The sequence below is a fragment of the Callithrix jacchus genome, chromosome 3 (genome assembly GCF_049354715.1).
Source record: "Callithrix jacchus isolate 240 chromosome 3, calJac240_pri, whole genome shotgun sequence".
In the NCBI taxonomy this organism is placed as follows: Eukaryota; Metazoa; Chordata; class Mammalia; order Primates; family Cebidae; genus Callithrix; species Callithrix jacchus.
The window spans coordinates 74,891,646-74,910,520 of record NC_133504.1 but is presented as its reverse complement, the minus strand read 5'-3'; the positions used below and the strand labels follow the sequence as shown (position 1 = coordinate 74,910,520).

The 18,875-nt window shown below is 40.1% G+C and overlaps 1 protein-coding gene across 1 annotated transcript; it reads left to right on the top strand.

Moving 5' to 3' along the window:
• Positions 1 to 2,311: 2,311 nt before the first annotated feature.
• BBS12 (Bardet-Biedl syndrome 12) lies at positions 2,312 to 12,923 on the top strand. Its single transcript, XM_035293003.3, has 2 exons — positions 2,312 to 2,433; positions 10,706 to 12,923. The coding sequence occupies exon 2, from the start codon at positions 10,716 to 10,718 to the stop codon at positions 12,846 to 12,848; it is 2,133 nt and encodes a 710-aa protein (XP_035148894.1). The 5' UTR covers positions 2,312 to 2,433; positions 10,706 to 10,715; the 3' UTR covers positions 12,849 to 12,923.
• Positions 12,924 to 18,875: the final 5,952 nt, after the last annotated feature.

Here is an 18,875-nt window from a genome sequence, read left to right as displayed (position 1 = left end):
TATGCCATGATTTCATTCTAAGCTTTTTAACTCCCTATTAAGAGATTCTCTCTTTTCTACCATGGACTGGGCATAAACATAGAAAATTAGGTCAGCAGGTTCCAATCCTATTGTGTCATCAGGTACATTACTGTTACACCTGGGCTTTTGCCTACTCATTTATAAAACACAATTAAAATGCTTAACAAGGATATTGTTTTGTTAATGCAGGGCAGGCATATGTACTGAAGAGACTTTATTTCAAGCTTTCAGAAGACTACTGTTAAAGAAAGCCTTAAGGATTGCCACGAATGGGCTGGGCAGGGTGGCTCACACCGGTAATGCCAGCACTTTGGGGGACTGAGGCAGGTGAATCACGAGGTCAGGAGTTTCAGACCAGCCTGACCAACATGGTGAAACTTCATCTCTACTAAAAACACAAAAGATAGCCGGGTGTGGTGTAATCCCAGCTACTCAGGAAGCTGAGGCGGGAGAATCAAGTGAACCCGGGAGGCAGAGGTTGCAGTGAGCCGAGATTGTGCCACTGCACTCCAGCCTGGGTGACAGAGTGAAACTCTATCTCAAAAAAAAAAAAGAAAAAGAAAAAAGATTGTCACAAATAATATGGTTTTAAAAAATGATTTGGAATTAGAAATTATTTCAGAACCTTCAGTTCTTTTATATCGATGGTTCCAGACCCATCAACAGCAAATAAATTAAGGGCCTCTTTAATTTCTTGCTTTTGGGATTCATTCGGTTCAATTTTTGCTGCTCTTTTTTTCCATTAGTCTGAACGTGTAAGGTAGTTAGATGCCTGTAATACACACGCATGGGTGAAAGATAAACTACATAACTAGAATAGTTAGCAGAACCAAAATAATTGATAATAAACTATTAAAGTACCGATTGCCTACTATATAATGAACCTCAAAAATGTTCCCCTTTTCCGCTTGTTAGTATTTGTGCTTTTGGTTATCAACGTCTTGGTGAATAACCTGGTTCTTTTTTTAACCAGTTAATTTTTCTTTAAAATTAGGGTCTTTGAGAGAGAAAAGAGGCAAAGGAAGGCATCCTAGAACTGCGGATGGTACTGTGTCAAAATGCAATTCTGATGTACTTGATACATCTGAAAATGTGCCAATTTTTACATGTACTTGGTATATTTGAAAGGCAGTTGTTTAAGAAATATTTACTTTCATATATGCCTATGTCTAAATAATAAAATTTGCTTATTTTGTGGGACATGCTTGATTGAAACACAGCATCCCTTCCAACACTTTCATCTAGCATGCTATACTATATAATTCAGAGGCTGAAAAGGGAAAAACTGCATTTTCCAGGTGAAAAACTACTCCAGGGACCTGGGATTACTCCTCAGGTTCTCCTGCAGCCTCTCCTGCAGTCTATTCTCTCCAGCTTTGGGTCAAGAAGCAGTGGCAGCAACTGCACTCCTTCCTTACTCCTGTGGATCGCCAGTTTTACATGCGGTAGGAGTTGGTTCTAGCAGCTGTAGATTCTTGATCCCTGGACTGCACATGCACTGGTGTGGTTTTCAACTCAATAATTCCAGGGGCAGCCTTCTGAATCCTCACCTTCCTAACAGTGGCAGAGTCTGGAGCTCCCCTGGCCGTGGTTCTTGGAGCTCACAGTCGGCCCCCTCAGGTCCTCCAACAGTTCTGCCGTATCTCATTCTCTGTACTCAGTTCCTTTCTGGCTGAAGAGCGCGGCTTCTATACCCAACCTATTGTAGACTGTGGGTACTAGCAGCTGATGGGACTAAGGAGAGGAAAAACTGGAGAGTCGCTCTTCTGTCCCTGGACTCTCGGACAATGCGCTTCCATTTGGCTAAAGGAGGTTGGGGGAGGTTACTAACGACACCGAGGATCACGAAAAGGAAAGGAATAACACAGCGCGTAAATTAAACACAATCGCTTCCTTGCTCTGGGGTAAAAACTTCAGCAACGGCCCCAGCAGAAGATTAGAGCTTCACACTCAGCAGGTCCCCAGCCGGCGCTCAAAGCCGCGATCTCCCGGCGTCACCTCCCGCAGCCCCTCTCAACCCAAGTCTTTACAGCTCACACGCAGTTGCTAAGGCCGCTTTCACCGACCTCTCTCAGCCCCTCCCACCCAGCCTGAATGATTGATATCCAGTTCATCCAATGGACAGGAAAGAAAGTCTTCGAACCGGCCCTTTCTCTCTATTCTCTACCAATAGCGCGATTTTCCCGCCTTTTGCAGCCCGGCGTTAAGCGGAACTTTCCTCTGCAGCTGTGTTTCTTAGCAACCAAGCCACCCGTTCCACCAGAAGCCCCCCTTCGCACATGCGCAAACTGCGGCGGGGAAGGGGGCGCCCTAGCCCTGGCGTTTTTGGTGTTACTGTCCCAGCCAGTACTGCGTCTGGTCGGTGGGAAGCCGGGAACTCCAGCCCCCCGTAGGAAAGAAGAAAGGAGCGAGGTTAGTAGTGAAGCGCTTCCGCCGACTGCTAAGCTAAGTCTTTGCTGAAGACTTGGGAGCCCTTGTGTTTGCTTTCCTTGCCCTTTTCGGGCCGGGGAAAAAATGAGAATCTAGGGCCTGGAGTGAATTGGTCCGGCTGGGAGTGCTAGAGGAAGAGGGGACTGCCCTTTCTTTTTGCCGCTTGACTTTCCTCATTTTCCAGTGCCTGGAGCTTGGCCTTAAGCCGTTGACGTCCTGTCTGTTTTGGGCAGGGATTCTGGCATGGTAGACACCAAAATTTCTGTATAGCAGTGGCGTGGGACAACAGTGTCGTTGGAGAAACGTCGGTTTGGGGATAGCATGGGTCTTGGGATGTAGTTAAAGCTTCACTGCATAGATAACTACATATGTTTTTACATATGTTGCCTGTAGCATTTGCCTTTGAGGTAGGACTTTGGCCCCACCCATTATTACTATCGGACCCCGCCCCCTAACACCAACACACACACACGCACGCACACACACACAAACACACATATACATATCCCCAGCCATTTCCTTTGGCCAGTTGTCCAACCATATGAAATTGTTCTGCACTCCAGAGTCAGACATGGGTAGTCTGATTATCCAGTTGACTCAGTAACGGCCTAGACTTACTCGTGAAACTTGTGTTAACCAATTCAATCTCTTGTCCAGAGGGCCAGATTTGCAGGTTCTGCCCGTTCTGAATTTGGCTAGGAATCAGCTTAAAGGGCAGGGAAGAAAGACTGAGGTAGGGTGGACCACTGACCTCCTGGTGAGAATGAAGAGACGACAGAATCTTAAAACTTCTAACCTTTAATTGCTCACACATGCGGACCCCTTTTATGCCTCTTACAAACCTTCTCTAGAGTAGATATTTTCTAAAAACCATACTGGATTCTAAATAGATTCAGGAGGAATACTAACTTTAGTCTTTTTCTTTTGTTTCACTTATGTCCCCGAAGGTAGGGCAGGAAAACATGTGCAAAGTGCATTCTTGAAGCACTCTGTCAAATTACTTTTCATGCTTTAGTAAGTAGAAACATGGCACATTTTCCAAAGCCATCAGTCAGCCCGTCTTGTTCATATGGCATCCCAGACAGACACCCAAGCATTGTAATCATTGATAAAAATCTCATTAGGCTTCTGGAAAATTGGTAAGGTTATCCTCATGTTGCAGGTGATTTTTCCATATAAAGTTGCTCAGCGAAAATTAAAATGGTGCAAATTCAAGATAATTTTTGAGTTAAGTAAAATGTTGTCACTTTAGTATATGATTTTCATGTCATTTTTCTCACTTGGAAAATTGCTCTTGACAGTTTCAAGATAATAGACTTAATTTTTAATACTAATATTAAGGGATTCTGAGACCCAGAAATGAATAGTACCAAGTATATTCCCAACCTAATGAATATACCAAGTATATTCCCAACCTAATCCTAATTTCTAGGAGCTCTTGGATCATGTTTGATGTAATGACAATTAAAAGGCTGAGTAGTATATTAACCTATTTTTTATCACTCTATGATATAGGCTTTTATATTTGGAATATTTACTGCTAAATATTTTTTTAATTATAGGCTCAGATTCCAATTCCTATATCTTAGGTAGGATGTAATCAGTTTTGAAAAATAGCCATTAATGAATCTAACTGCACTTTAGAACATTAATCATCATCATTATCCAAGAAAACATTCAACACATAGGCACTCTTAAATCTACCAAAGGTATTTAATGCTTTCTATATGACATACACTATGACAACTACTGGTGCGTTCGAAAAAAATAAAAGTAGAATATAAAAGATGAATAACTAAGGAATCTACAGATTAGTGGGGGAGTGAGACACAAACATAATACAATGTTTTTAATACAGGGTTTTTTTAATCTGCTTTAGTCGATGGATATAGAAAGTACCTTGGGAGCACAGAAAGGAGGGACAACTCTAGGGCATTAGAGAAGGCCTGATAGGAAATGAGGCATTTGCCTTGGGTCATAAAAGTTCTATAGCATCCATGGAGATGAAGAAAATGTAGAATATTCGAATCAGTATCGCTTAGTGAAAATAAATGATACGTTCTAGTGTGACAAGATTATGAGGGTTATAAGGAAAGGAGGGAAAGGAGTCATAAATTAGGTTGAGGTTAGATTATAAGGCACATATATCAAGCCAAGGAGTAAAGATTTTCTTTTTTAAGATAAATAGATGTTTTTTGGCAGTGGAGTAATCTGTTTAGGTTTGTGCTTTATCAGTGCTAATTCTGACCACCACGTGAAGGAGGAACCCTCATTCGAGGCAATTAAAAGGCCTCAACTAAGGTGGTGCCAAATAGGAATCATGTCAACTCCAAGGGTAGTTGAACCTTATATTTATGTTGGAGAAATACTAAAAGTGGCACCTGTTTTCTCTTGCTTCAGTTTTGTACTTAAATTTGGGGGAACAAATATGGTAAAACAAAAAATTCATTTATTCATTTACCAAATATTTATAGAGTACTTGCTGTGTGTCAGGCAATATTCTAGGTGCTCAGGATATATGCCATTGACTAAAATTGCCTTCCTGGAAATTACATTCCAAGAGAGAGATGTAGTCTATAAAAAATAAATAAGTAAACTATATCCTGTTTTATAAGGGGATAAGTGTTATAGAAAAAAGAAAGTTGAACAGATGGAAGAAATCCAGACTACAGAGGAACAAGAGGATTTGTGGTATTCAGTAAAGTGCTCAGAGTGGGCCTCATTGAAAAGCAGAAAATTTGAGAAAATATTTGAAGATGATGCAGCAATAGATTTCCTGGGGAAGAGCATTCCAGAAAGAGGGAACAACTAGAACAGAAACATTAAGATAGGGAACATGCAAAGTATGACAAAAAGGAGGACAGAACAAAGTGGCTGAAGGATAAAATAGTGATAAAGTCAGAAGGGTAAAGAAAGGACTGCAGATAATTAGGGCATTGTAAGGATTTTGACTTTGACTCTAAGCGAAATGGATAGGCCTCGCAAGATTTTGAGCCTAGGAGTGAAAGGATGAGTTCATTTTTAAAAGGGACTCCTGTGTCAAAGGCATTAAGCTTTATTTTCTGAGTTAGAGGTTTTTAAACAGTAGAGTGATTTGATTAGATTTCTGTATTGGGAATAGACTGGAGATGAGCAAACAGTTGATTTAGATGATGAAAAGACTGATCATGCCCATCAAGAAAATACTATTATTTTTCAAACTGCAGCTCCTGAAAGCATTGCATGTCTTATTACTCTAAACTGAGTACCTTAGACAAAACTGGACATGATCTCTGGGAAAGAAAACTTATTCTAATGTCAAAATTCCAGTTAAATAGTCTGACTCTGCTCTTCCATTACACACTTAGAAAGTCCAAGAAACATTAAGCTGGCAAGTAGAGAACTGTTTGTGGAAAACACTGGTGCATAGCAGGACAAGAATCAGATTGTGTCTGTGCAATGATATGAAGAGTTGCCAGAAGTACTTATCATCTTTGAAATTATCACTTTCTTATCCCCTTTGCTGTTTTTGCCTTTTTATACCCAATCTGTTAGAGGATAAGGCTTTTTTTGTTTGTGTTTATTTTATCTTAATTGTAGCCAATTGTAACCTGTTCAAAATAATAATTTAGGAGCTCTTCTAAAGTTGGGAATGCTAAGACTTTTTAAAAAAATTACTAAAACTTGGAATAGTTTTTTTAAATGCCAAAGCAGATTTATCTTGAATATTGATTTTGATATTAGTTTTATGTGACTTTTTTCTTATACATTAGTTGTATTAAAACAACTTCATGCCTTTTCTATCTAGGAAACTTTTTCACATAAATTAAATAGATTAAATTTGAAATAGCCCATGACTTTTTATTTTGCTCTAAGTTCTCTCTGACTTTGCTCCTCATAGTAATGTCTTACGATTTAATAAACATAGTATAAAAGGAGATCATAAGCAGAGACTCTGATACATGTACAAGTTAAGAGTATGAATAAGGCTTGGAAAAAGGCAGAAAGGTTTGGAAGAGGGAAATACAGTAAAAGATTCAAGAGAAGAGAGGGTGAATTGCTATCGTGCTGGATGAGGGGCAGCTAAAAGGTAGAATTATATAGACTTTGACATTAGACAAACCTGGGTTTTAGTCCGTAGCCTTTTACAAATTAGCTGTGAAATTTTGTGTATGTTATGTAACTATTCTGCTTCATTTTCCACATCACTAAAATAGATTATAGTATCTCCCTCATGTTTTTGTTGTTGTGAATGCTACATTATATAATACATGTAAAATGCCTCAAACTTAGTAAGCTTTCATAACATGTTAGAAATGAAAAACAAAAAGTCAGTCTTGTCTTTTCAAGGTTGTCCTTTCAACAAATTATTCTGGAGCAACTTGGTATCCATGAGGGAAGAAAAAACCCTACCTCACACCATTTACAAAAGTTAGTTTAAAATGAATTATGAACATAAATATAAAAGCTAAACAAAGGGAAGAACAAATTTGGTATCTCATACTTCCTGATTTCCAAACTAACTACAAAGCTATAGTAATAAAAACATGTGGTACTGGCATAAGGATGAATGTATAGACTGATGGAATTGAATTGAGAGTCCAGAAATAAATCCATAGACATCTCTGGCCAATTGATTTTTGACAAAGATGCTAAGGCCACTCAATTGGGAAAAGAATTGTCTCTTCACCAAATGGCACTGGGTCAACTCTATATCCTCATGCAAAATAATAAAGTTGGACTCCTACTTTAAATTGTATATGTAAATTAACTCAAAATGGGTCAATAAATTAAAATAAGAGATGAAACTATAAAACTCTTTAAAGAAAACATTGGGATAAATCTTCATGACCTTGGATTTGGCAATGGATTTTTAGCTATGACACAAATAATATGAGCAACAACAACAACAAAAATAGGTAAAATAGATTTCATCAAAACAAAAGTATATTCTCAAAAAAGTAGAAAATATCCTACAGAATGAGAAAATATTTGCAAATCATAGTTTGATAAGGCTCTAGTGTCCAGAATGTATAAGTAACTCTTAAAATTTACCACCAAAAGACTAACTGATCTGTTTTTAAATGGTCAAAAGACTTGAGTAGACATTTCTCCAAAAAAGATGTACAAATGGCCAATGTACATGAAAAGATGCTCAATATGAGGAAAATGCAAGTCAAAAACACAATGAGATACCACTTCACATTCACTAGGATATCTATAACGTTACAAAAGCAAAAATGGGAAGTGTTGTTGAGTATACCAGACTGAATATTTCCCCCCATGCTACCCCCAATTCATGTCCTTCTAGCATCTCAAAATGTCATCTTATTTGAAAACAGGTTCTTTGTAGATGTAATTAGCTAAAGTGAGGTCATACCTGTATTAAGGTGGGCCTTGAATCCAATGACTGGTATCACTGGGTTATAAGAAGACCATATGAAACAGAGGCAGAGATTAGTTAGGCAGTCAGAAGCCAAGGACCACCAGGAGCAACTAGAAGCTGGAGAAAGCAAAAAAGGATTCTTCCCTTGATCCTTCAGAAGGAGCATAGCCCTGCCAACATTTTGAATTTGGGCTTCTAGACTCCAGAACTGTGAAATAATAAAAATAATAAATGTGTAATGTTCTAAGCTACCCAGTTGTTTGCGGTAATTTGGTAAGGCAGCCCTAGGAAGCTAATGCAGTGAGGATGTGGAGAAATTGAAACCCTCATACATTGTCAGTGGGAATGTTCAGCTGTTATGGAAAACAAACAGTTCATTAAAAAGTTAAAGACATTTGTTCCTCCTTTTCATGCCTGTGGCTGGATGCCCCACAATACTATAGTCAGGCCTTTTGCATTAAGCAAGTAAGAACTACAGACTCCACCTTTTCACCCAAATCATGAATGACCAATGAAAAGCAAGTTCTTCTAGAGGAAGAAGCAGCCCTTGGAATGTGGCGTACGCTTGAAAGTTGAAGAGCAGGAATTCTCCTTTCAAAGACCCTAGAGCATAAACCCCTGTGTGGCCAAGTGGGATTAGTCCTCACAGGCACATGCCAAGGGCACAGCTTGGCATGTGAGTATAGGAGTGAGGCTCAGTGGCAGTCAGGCACCTCTGCAATGACAAGCTGTCTCTATCCTACTTGTTTACTGTATGTTATTAGAACACGTCCCATGCCCCAGCTTCTGACCTGCCACCACCATTTGGGTCCTATAAGGCCAAATAGAGAAATCTGGCAATAAAAGGCAAATGTAACCATGCTTTCTTTACGATGAGTCATAAATGGTTTTCTTTAAGTGAATGGAAGAGTTTGACAGAGAAGCACCTTTGTAGGCAAACATTAAGAATACTGGCTGGGGCTAGGTGCGGTAGATCATGCCTGTAATACCAGAACTTTGGGAGACGGAGGCGGGTGAATCATGGTTCAGGAGTTCATCCTGGCCAACATGGTGAAACCCTGTCTCTACTAAAAATACAAAAATTAGCCAGGCATGGTAGCGTACATCTATAGTCCCAGCTACTCAGGAGACTGAGGAAGGAGAATTGCTTAAACCCAGGAGGCAGAGGTTGCAGTGAACTGAGATCGTGCCACTGCACTCCAGCCTGGGAGACAGAGCAAGACTCTGTCTCAAAAAAAAAAAAAAGAAGGATGCTGGCTGGGTATTGTGGCTCACGCCTGTAATCCCAGCATTTTGAGAGGCCTAGGCAGGAGGATTGTTTGATCCTGGGACTTGGAGACTAGACCGGGCAAGATGGGGAAATCTCACCTCTACAAAAAAAAAAAATTAGCCGGGTGAAGTGGTATGTACTTGTAGTCCCAGTTCCTTGGGAAGCTGAGGTGGGAGAGTCACCCGAGGTCAAGGCTGCAGTGAGCCATGCTACTGCACTCCAGTCTGGGCGACAGAGCAAGACCCTGTCTAAAAAATAAAAAGAATGCTAATCATTTCTGGGTTCGCTGTGACTCATAATGCTGGGGATCTCCCTTGTAACAATGGAACTGAAAGACAGTGATGAAAGCCATGTCAAGCATTCATTATTCTGAAAAATGCCATGCACTTTTCCTATTGAACCTGTGGTGGAATGAATCCATGGTTGTGTCTTGCTTCGAACAGACTTGTTCCCAGCACTCCTCACGATAGATTTTGATGCTTCATTTTCATATCTCTCTGCACAATTAGATTCGGAGCTCCTTGACAGCAGAGTATGTGACTTAATCTTTATCTTTGTAATGCCAGCAATTAACACGGTGCCTCCTGGTACACTGTATGTGCTTAAGAAATACTCACTGAATGCATGAACAAATGAAGGACAAGTGAAGGAATAACTAGGGATGTTTGTAGTGCTATAATACATAATGGAATATGCTGTGGTTTACTAGTTTCATAATAAACAAATAGTCTGTATCACCTGGTAATGTTGACTGTTTTGGTTTGTGTTGGAAACATTTCAATTGTTTGGGCATCGCCATTCTATGCTAACTATCTTCAACCTGGACAATGGCCATTGCAGGATCAAGTTTAAGCTCCTTGCCATGCACATAATGCCCTTCATAAACTGACTCCTTTTCTTTTCTGGAGCTTCATCTCCTACTGTTCTCCACCACATTGTTTGTTCTTGTTGTTGAGACAGAGTGTCACTCTGTTGCCCAAGCTGGAGTGCAGGGGCACGATCTCAGCTCACTGCAACCTCCACCTACCAGGTTCAAGTGATTCTTCTGCCTCAGCCTTCTTAGTAGCTGGGACTATAGGCACACACCACTACACCCAGCTAATTTCTGTAGAGAAATTTTTAGTAGAGATGGGGTTTCACCATATTGGCCAGGCTGGTCTTGAACTCCTGACCTCATGATCCACCCTCCGCAGCCTCCCAAAGTGCTGGGATTACAGGTGTGAACCACTGAGCCCAGCCATTCCACTACATTTTTTTTATATTCTCATAAAACCAGATTGCTTCTGTTTACTATGTTTTTTCACATATATGTGCATTTACTACTACCTCCTTCAACTTGTAACTCTCCGGTTATTCTTCAAGACCCATTCCAAGAACTGCCTTCTGGAAACATTGCCTACGGCTCTCATGCTTCATTTCCTCTGTTGGATGGAGTGCTTATCTTCCATTCCCCCATAGCTTTGTCATTAATAGAATTATATGTATCATTGCATTGACCACTTTTAATGGAAATTATATGTGCCTCAAAAGCAGGGACCATATCTTATTTTTATTTCTATATAGCATTTATAACTATGAATTATACTGAATAAAGTTCCAAGTTTTTATTTTATTTGCAGATCGTGATACATGGTGATGGCTTGCAGAGTCATAAACAAAAGAAGACACATGGGACTTCAACAACTTTCATCATTCGCAGAAACAGGAAGAACTTTCCTAGGCCCACTAAAATCATCCAAATTTATTATAGATGAAGAATATCATGAAAGTGTATTAATCAGTTCAACAGTAAGGCTTCTTGAAAGTTTGGATTTAACCGATGCAGTGGGACAGCTTCTCAGTGAAGCAGTTCAAGCACAAAATAACACATATAGAACTGGAGCCAGTACACTTTTGTTTCTTGTTGGTGCTTGGAGCAGTGCAGTTGAAGAATGTCTTCATCTTGGTGTCCCCATTTCCATAATAGTTTCAGTAATGTCAGAAGGCTTAAACTTTTGTAGTGAAGAGGTAGTTTCTCTTCAAGTACCTGTTCATAATGTATTTGACCATATGGACAACACAAAGACATTTTCTCAACTTGAAACATTTAATGTAAGTTTGTGTCCTTTTCTTCAGAGCCCTTCAAATACTGACTTGATAGAGGAAGAGCATAGTCTCAAAGATGTTACCTCTCAAACACTGACCATTTCCAATCTTTCTGGGAGGCCTCTTAAATCATCTGAATTCTTTAAACCTCAGACTGAGTTTGAAGCAGATAAGAACACATCGCAAACTCTGAAAAACAGCCTGCTTGCAGATACCTGTTGCAGAAGGTCAGTACTAATCCACAGTAGGCATTTTAATAGGACAAATAATACTGAACGGGTAAGCAAACCAGATGTATTTCAAGAACATGTTACAGCGACTCTCAAAACTTACAGATGTAAAGATTTGATAGAGTTGGCAGTAGGCTTGAGTCATGGAGATCACAGCAGCATGAAGTTAGTAGAGGAAGCAGTACGGCTGCAATATCAGAATGCTTGTGTGCAACAAGGCAACTGTAGGATACCATTTATGTTTGACATTTCAAGAATTTTTACGTGCTGTCTACCAGGCTTACCTGAAACAACTTCTTGTGTTTGTCCAGGATATATCACTGTTGTCTCAGTATCTAATACTACTGTGATTAAGGAATTGCAGAATCAGCCTGTCCGAATAGTTCTCATTGAAGGTGACCTCACAAAGAATTATCGCCACCTGGGATTTAATAAGTCTACAAATATTAAAACAGTGTTAGATAGCATGAAGCTTCAAAAAGACAGCTCAGAAGAACTGTGGGCAAATCACATATTACAGGTATTAATCCAGTTCAATGTGAACCTTGTCCTGGTACAAGGAAATGTGTCTGAACACTTGATTGAAAAATGTATAAACAGTAAGCGGTTGGTAATTGGCTCAGTGAATGGCACTGTGATGCAGGCTTTTGCAGAGGCTGCAGGAGCAGTACAGGTGGCCTACATTACACAAGTGAATGAAGATTGTGTGGGCAGTGGGGTCTCTGTGACCTTCTGGAGAAACAGTCCCTTGGATGTTGTAGATACAAACAACAGAATTGCAATCTTATTAAAAATAGAAGGGATTAATTTGGTTACAGCTGTGCTCACTAGTCCAGTTACTGCTCAGATGCAAAGCAAAGAAGATAGGTTCTGGACTTGTGCCTATCGTTTGTATTATGCCCTAAAAGAGGAAAAGGTCTTCCTTGGAGGTGGTGCAGTTGAATTTTTGTGTCTTAGCTCTCTTCAAATTCTTGCAGAACAATCTCTGAAAAAAGAAAATCATGCCTGCTCAGGGTGGTTCCCTAATACTTCCTCTTGGCTGGCTTCATCTCTAGCAATATATAGACCAACTGTGCTTAAACTCCTGGCAAATGGATGGCAGAAATACCTTTCAACTCTCCTATATAACACTGCCAATCACTCATCAGAATTTGAAGCCAGCACATACGTTCAACATCATCTGCAAAATGCCACAGACTCTGGCTCTCCTTCATCTTATATCTTGAATGAATATAGTAAACTAAATAGTAGAATTTTTAATTCAGACATTTCAAATAAACTGGAGCAGATTCCAAGAGTTTATGATGTCGTTACACCAAAGATTGAGGCGTGGCGCCGAGCATTGGATTTAGTCCTGTTAGTACTTCAGACGGACAGTGAAATAATTACCGGACATGGGCACACACAGATAAATTCACAGGAATTAGAGGGCTTTTTATTTTTGTAGTGTTATTGGCTAAGTCTTTGGAAAATAATTTTTCATAATATGTCTTTCTAATAAAATAAATGTATTGATAGCCAACTCATGGTGCCTAAAATGCTAGCTGTCGCCAAGAAGAAAATAGTTGATGTCTGTCAATAACTGTGCATGGTCTGAGATTTTACCCTACTTATAAGCTAACAAATTAGCTTGTTAGTCTTTCATGGGATGCTACAGAATTCACAAGACACCTGGGTCAGAAACAAAGGACTTTTCTTACAGCAAAAGCTGTAGCCAGAGCTTCATGTTGGTTTTATTCAGTTCCTCATTTTTCTAGTTCCCATATGAAGAACACAAAGGGCCCATGATGAAAGCCTGCACACAGTGGGTTATGTTGTAAGAGAGAAAGACTGAGCTTGGGATAGTAACTGCTTTTATAGTAAGCAAAAAAACATCCTGGTCTTTGTCCAAAGTGAGTTATTACCTCATATTCAAGGTTGCTTAGTGTAAACACAAGCCTGGGACATGGACTAGGTAAAAATAAAGTATTGTATTCTTGGCATACCTAGTAAGTATGTAGGGATACTCAGAGTCCATAGTGGATAATCTCTTCTAGCAGTCTGCTCCTCAGCCTGACATGTTCTTGGGCTAACTTGAATTTTCACATGAGTATGCCACTCCATCAGCTACTCTGATTAATCTGACAGTCAAAGTTGTTTAGCCAGTACCACATTTGTTCATTTGGTCTCATAGCAATTAATGAAGGCTATTATCATCAGACACAGAAGCAGGATGAAGCCAACCTACAGTGTTAACCTCAGTCTGTTATCCAAGGTCTTGACTCGGTCAACTGTAAGTTCCAATGGAGGACCAATAGGTCTTTTTGTTAGGCAGCCAGAATGTAGTGAAGGACCAATTTTTTATATATTATGACCCAAGAAAGGGAGCTTTGACTGACCTGCTGATATGTGGTGTTATTGCCAATAATTATGCGTGCAAGAGCTGGGCCAAAAAATGCCCTGTTCCCTATAGAGAGCCCTTATATGGCTTATTTTCCCAACATACAAGTACATAACCCCAAAGGGTCCAGGTTACTCTAGTTCAGAATTATTGTCAAACCTGATTTAAATCATCATATACGGATTTAAGTCATATGAGTGGTGTTACCAAGTAGTGTCAGCCTCAATTACTATACATGGTATAATGCAAGGCCACTCAGACATTAAGAGAAGCATAAGATCAGTTAGAATGAAACAAGATTGTGCTGGTCCCTGTGTTTCTACATGTTCACATCTGGGAGCCCCCATTGATGGCATCATGTACTGCCTCCTATACGGATAGAGTCTTGGTACTGTGTTGAGCCTCCTTTTTGCTGGTGAGGCCAAAGATACAGCATTTATTTGTTTCATTGCAAAGGGATTAGTGCTATAAATCTCTCCAGTCTCAGAAAACAACTGGTCAAACAGGGCCCTAAATTTTGTCTGGGTTTACCAGCCCCATTCCTACCAGTAGAGGTATGAAAACCACAGTCAAACCTGTTGGAAGTGGCTTCTGATTTCAACCACTAGAACGTCATCTACAGTTGACCTTTGAACAACACAGCAGTCAGGGATAACAACCCCTGCACAATAAAAAAATCTGCATGTAACTTTTTTGGCTTTTGTGGAGACAGAGTCTCCCCCTGTTGCCCAAGCTGGAGTGCAGTGGTATGATCCTGGCTTACTGCAACCTCTGCCTTCTGGGTTTAAGCAATTCTCCTGCCTCAGTCTTCTGAATAGCTGGGACTACAGGCACCTGACTACAGGCACCTGCCACCATACCTGGCTAATTTTTTGTATTTTCGTAGAGGCGGGGTTTCACCATGTTGCCCAGAGCAGTCTCAAACTGAGCTCAGGCAATCTGCCTGTCGTGACCTCCCAAAGTGCTGGGATTACAGGCATGTGCCACCACGCCCAGCCTGCATATAACATTTGACTCCCCCAAAACTTTACTAATAGCCTAACTGTTGACCATAGCCTTACCGATAACATAACAAATATTTAGTATATGTATTACATAATGTATTCTTAAGTAAGCTAGAAAAAAAGTTACCAAAATCACAAGGAAGAGAAAATACACTTACTATTTGTCAAATGGAAGTGGATCATCATAAAGGCTGTCATCCTCATCATATCTTCATGTTGAGTAGGCTGAAGAAGAGGAGGAAGAGGGGCTGGTATTTCTGTCTCAGGGGTGGCAGAAGCAGAAAAAAAATTAATGTGTAAGTGGACCCATGCAGTTCAAACCTATATTGTATAATGACATTTTAGTCATTTTATGGATCACATATAGATGATGGTCCCATAAAATTCTAATACCATACTTTTACTGTACCATTTTGTGTTTCGTTAGGTTTAGACACACAAATTCTTACCATTGTTTTACAGTTGCCTATGTTATTCTGTATAGTAACATGCTGTACAGGTTTGTAGCCTAGGATCAATAGGCCATACCATATAGCCTAGGTATATAGTCGGCTGTACCATCTTGGTTTGTGTCAGTACACTGTCTGATGTTTACACAACAGTGAAATCACCTCATGATGCATTTCTCAGAATGTATCCCCTTGGTTAAGCAACACGGGGCTGTACTTTTAGTTTTGATTGACTGCCAAACTCAGCCTCAACAAACTTGTATTTTCAATCTAGTCAAAGTTTCTTTTCTTATTGCTGATACCATTTGTTTCAGCTTTGTGGGCTCCTTGACTCCACAGCCAAATTTCTTGTTTTCTAGGGCCCTGGAGATGTTGCCTCATTGTCATGTCAGTATCTTCTGCCTCTTACCCTGAAGTCAGGGAGCAACAACCAAGACACCATTTAGGTAGCTTGTTTTAACTCTGCTTCTCACTGTTTAGTCTCTAAACATTCATTAACAGATAAGAGGAAACCTACTTCCCACTTCTTTTCCCACTGCTTGGATAAAAGCATTCACTACTAAATCCCAGAATCATCTCACATCTCCTAATCTAGCCATTAAGGCCTTCATGTTTTCCAGTATTAAAAAACTTAGGTACATTAATCTTTTAGGATTTATTTGAGCAGGCAGTGATTTGTGAATGGAACAACTCCAGACTGCCGGCAGTTTGGGGCTCCAATGAAAGGGTTCAAGGGGAAAACTTTCATAAAGTGTTTATGGAAGCAAGACAAAGAAAATATTTGATTAGTTAAAGTGGAGCAATAGCTTTAAATTCTCTGGTTAGAGGGTTGCTGGCAATTTCTAAAGTCCCTAGTTAGAGCTTAGTTGGGAGTTTCTGATAGGTTATACTTAAGTTTCATTTTCCTAGGCTAGGGCCCTTCACCGATTTGGGTTTCAGTTTGTTTATATAGGAACCTAGAGTACTAGATCTACCTCTGTCTAATGCCCTCCCAATTAATTATTTCTGTGGCTTTGTTAGCCAAAATTGTCAAGAACTATGAAATGTGTAAGATTTTACCCTACTTACAAGATGTTATGGTCTGACTGTGTCCCCCTGAAATTTATGTGTGTGGAATTTTTTAATCCCTAATGCAACAGGAATAGGAGGTGGAACTTAATGGGAGGTGTTTAGGTCATGAAGGTTCCACCCTTATGAATAGATTAATGCTGCTATAAAAAGAGCTTACAGGGTGGGTTCACCCTTTCCTGCTTTTCTGCCATGTGGGAATTCAGTGCTTGTTCATTTTTGTCTTTCTGCCTTCTGCCATGTGAGAACACAGTGTTCTCCTCTCTGGAAGATGCAGCATCCAAGGCACCATCTTAGAAGCAAAGACTGGACCCTCATCAAAATCCTTGATCTTGCCTCCGAAACTGTGGGAGATAAATTTCTGTTTTCTATAAAATACCCTGTCTGTAGTATTCCATTATAGCAGCACAAAATGAACTAAATGCTAACAAGTTAGCCTGTTAAAATTTCATGGGATGCTGGCAGAAGACATGAGACTCATGGATCAAAGACAAAGGACTTTATAGTATCCATAGCTTCATGTTGATTTGTATCAGTTTCCTGTGCTTCCCCAATCTCATTGTATGACATAAAAAGCCTGTAAGGAATGTCTGCACACATAATGGGTTATGTTACAGGAGAGGAACATCAAGCTTGGATGAGTTCACTGTTATAGTAAGCAGAAACAAGCCTATTTTTTTGTCAGAAGGAAGATATTACATCCTTCCTTAAGATTTCTACTTACAAACACAACCCTTAGAAATGGCCTAGAAAAAGAAAAGGCGGTACCCAGGAAGAATGTGCAGGCATGCTCAGAGCCCATAGTGGACTGCCTCTCCCAACAAATTCTTTGTCTTTTGCTCCTTAGCCACATTTAAAGATTAAATTACATGTGTAGGGGGAACGATCCAAGATGGCCGATGGCTAACAACTCAGGATTGCAGCTCCCAGTGAAAGCTCAGAGAACGAGAGGACGCCACACTTACAGACAAATGTTGGTTGCTCACGGAGCAGAAGATTCCCAGTGGAGGAGCTCCACGGGTTGCCAGCGCGGCAGCTCTCAGTGCAGAGTAAACGGGACTGGTTCCCCTTCTGACCGAGGTTAGGAGGAGCCACACAGGTCACCAGTGCGACTCTTGTGGCCGGCACAGCGGTTCTGCTGGCACCTCGGCACGGCAGCTCTTGGTGCTGAGTAAACGGGACTGGTTCCCCTTCTGACTGACGTTTGGAGCTCCGGGAAGGCAGAGTCGCCTATTACAGACTCAAGAAGGAAGCCAGACTGGAGATTCCTGGGCAGAAAAGCACCATCAGTCTTAACCCCGCTGTTTTGGCTGATGCAGTGGGTTGCTCATATTTCGGCCATGGGAATTAACAACTTGGACGTCCACTCAAGAGACCTAATCTGAAAGTTGGTAATTACAAAGAAGACAGGTGGATAAATTTACAATGATGGGAAGAAACCAGCATAAAAAGGCTGAGAATACTCAAAATCAGAACGCCTCTCCCTCTAAAGAGGATCACAGTTCTTCATCAACAAGGGAGCAAGACTTGATGGAGAACGAGCACATCCCATTAACAGAATCAGGCTTCAGAACATGGATAATAAGAAACTTCTGTGAGTTAAAAGAACATGTTGTAGCCCAATGTAAAGAAACTAAGAACTTTGAAAAAAGGTTTGACAAAATCCTAATGAGAATAGATAACTTAGGAATATAAGTGAATTAATGGAACTGAAAAGTACAATACGGGAACTCTGAGAAGTATACACAGGTTTAAACACTCAAATTGTTCAAGCAAAAGAAAGGATATCAGAGGTCGAAGTCCAACTTAATGAAATAAAATGAGAAGATTAGAGAAAAAAGGATAAAAAGGAATGAGGAAAGTCTCTAAGAAATGTGGGACTATGCGAAAAGACCAAATTTACGTTTGATAGGTGTACCTGAATGCGACGGAGAGAATGAATCCAAGCTGGAAAATATTCTTCAGGATATTATTCAGGAAAATTTTCCTAAACTAGCAAAGCAGGACAATATTCAACCCCAGGTAATACAGAGAACACCACAAAGTTATTCCTCAAGAAGAGCAACCCCAAGGCACATAATCATTAGAGTCACCAGGGTTGAAATGAAGGAGAAAATACTAAGGGCAGCCAGAGAGAAAAGTCAGATTACCCACAAAGGGAAGCCTATCAGACTTGCAGCAGATCTCTCAGCAGAAACTCTACAAGCCAGAAGAGAGTGGGGGCCAATATTCAACAGCCTTAAAGAACAGAACTTTCAGCCCAGAATTTCATATCCAGCCAAACTAAGCTTCACAACTGAAGGAAAAATAAAATCTTTTATGAACAAGCAAGAACTTAGAGATTTTATTACCACCAGGCCTGCTTTACAAGAGCTTCTGAAAGAAGCATTATACATAGAAAGAAACAACCACTATTAGCCTTTCTAAAAATATACCAAAAAGTAAAGAGCATCAACATAAAGAAGAACTTACATCAACAAATGGATGAAACAGCCAGTTAACATCAAATGGCAGTAACCCTAAATTTAAATTGACTAAATCCCCCAATCAAAAGATACAGCCAAAACCCAATG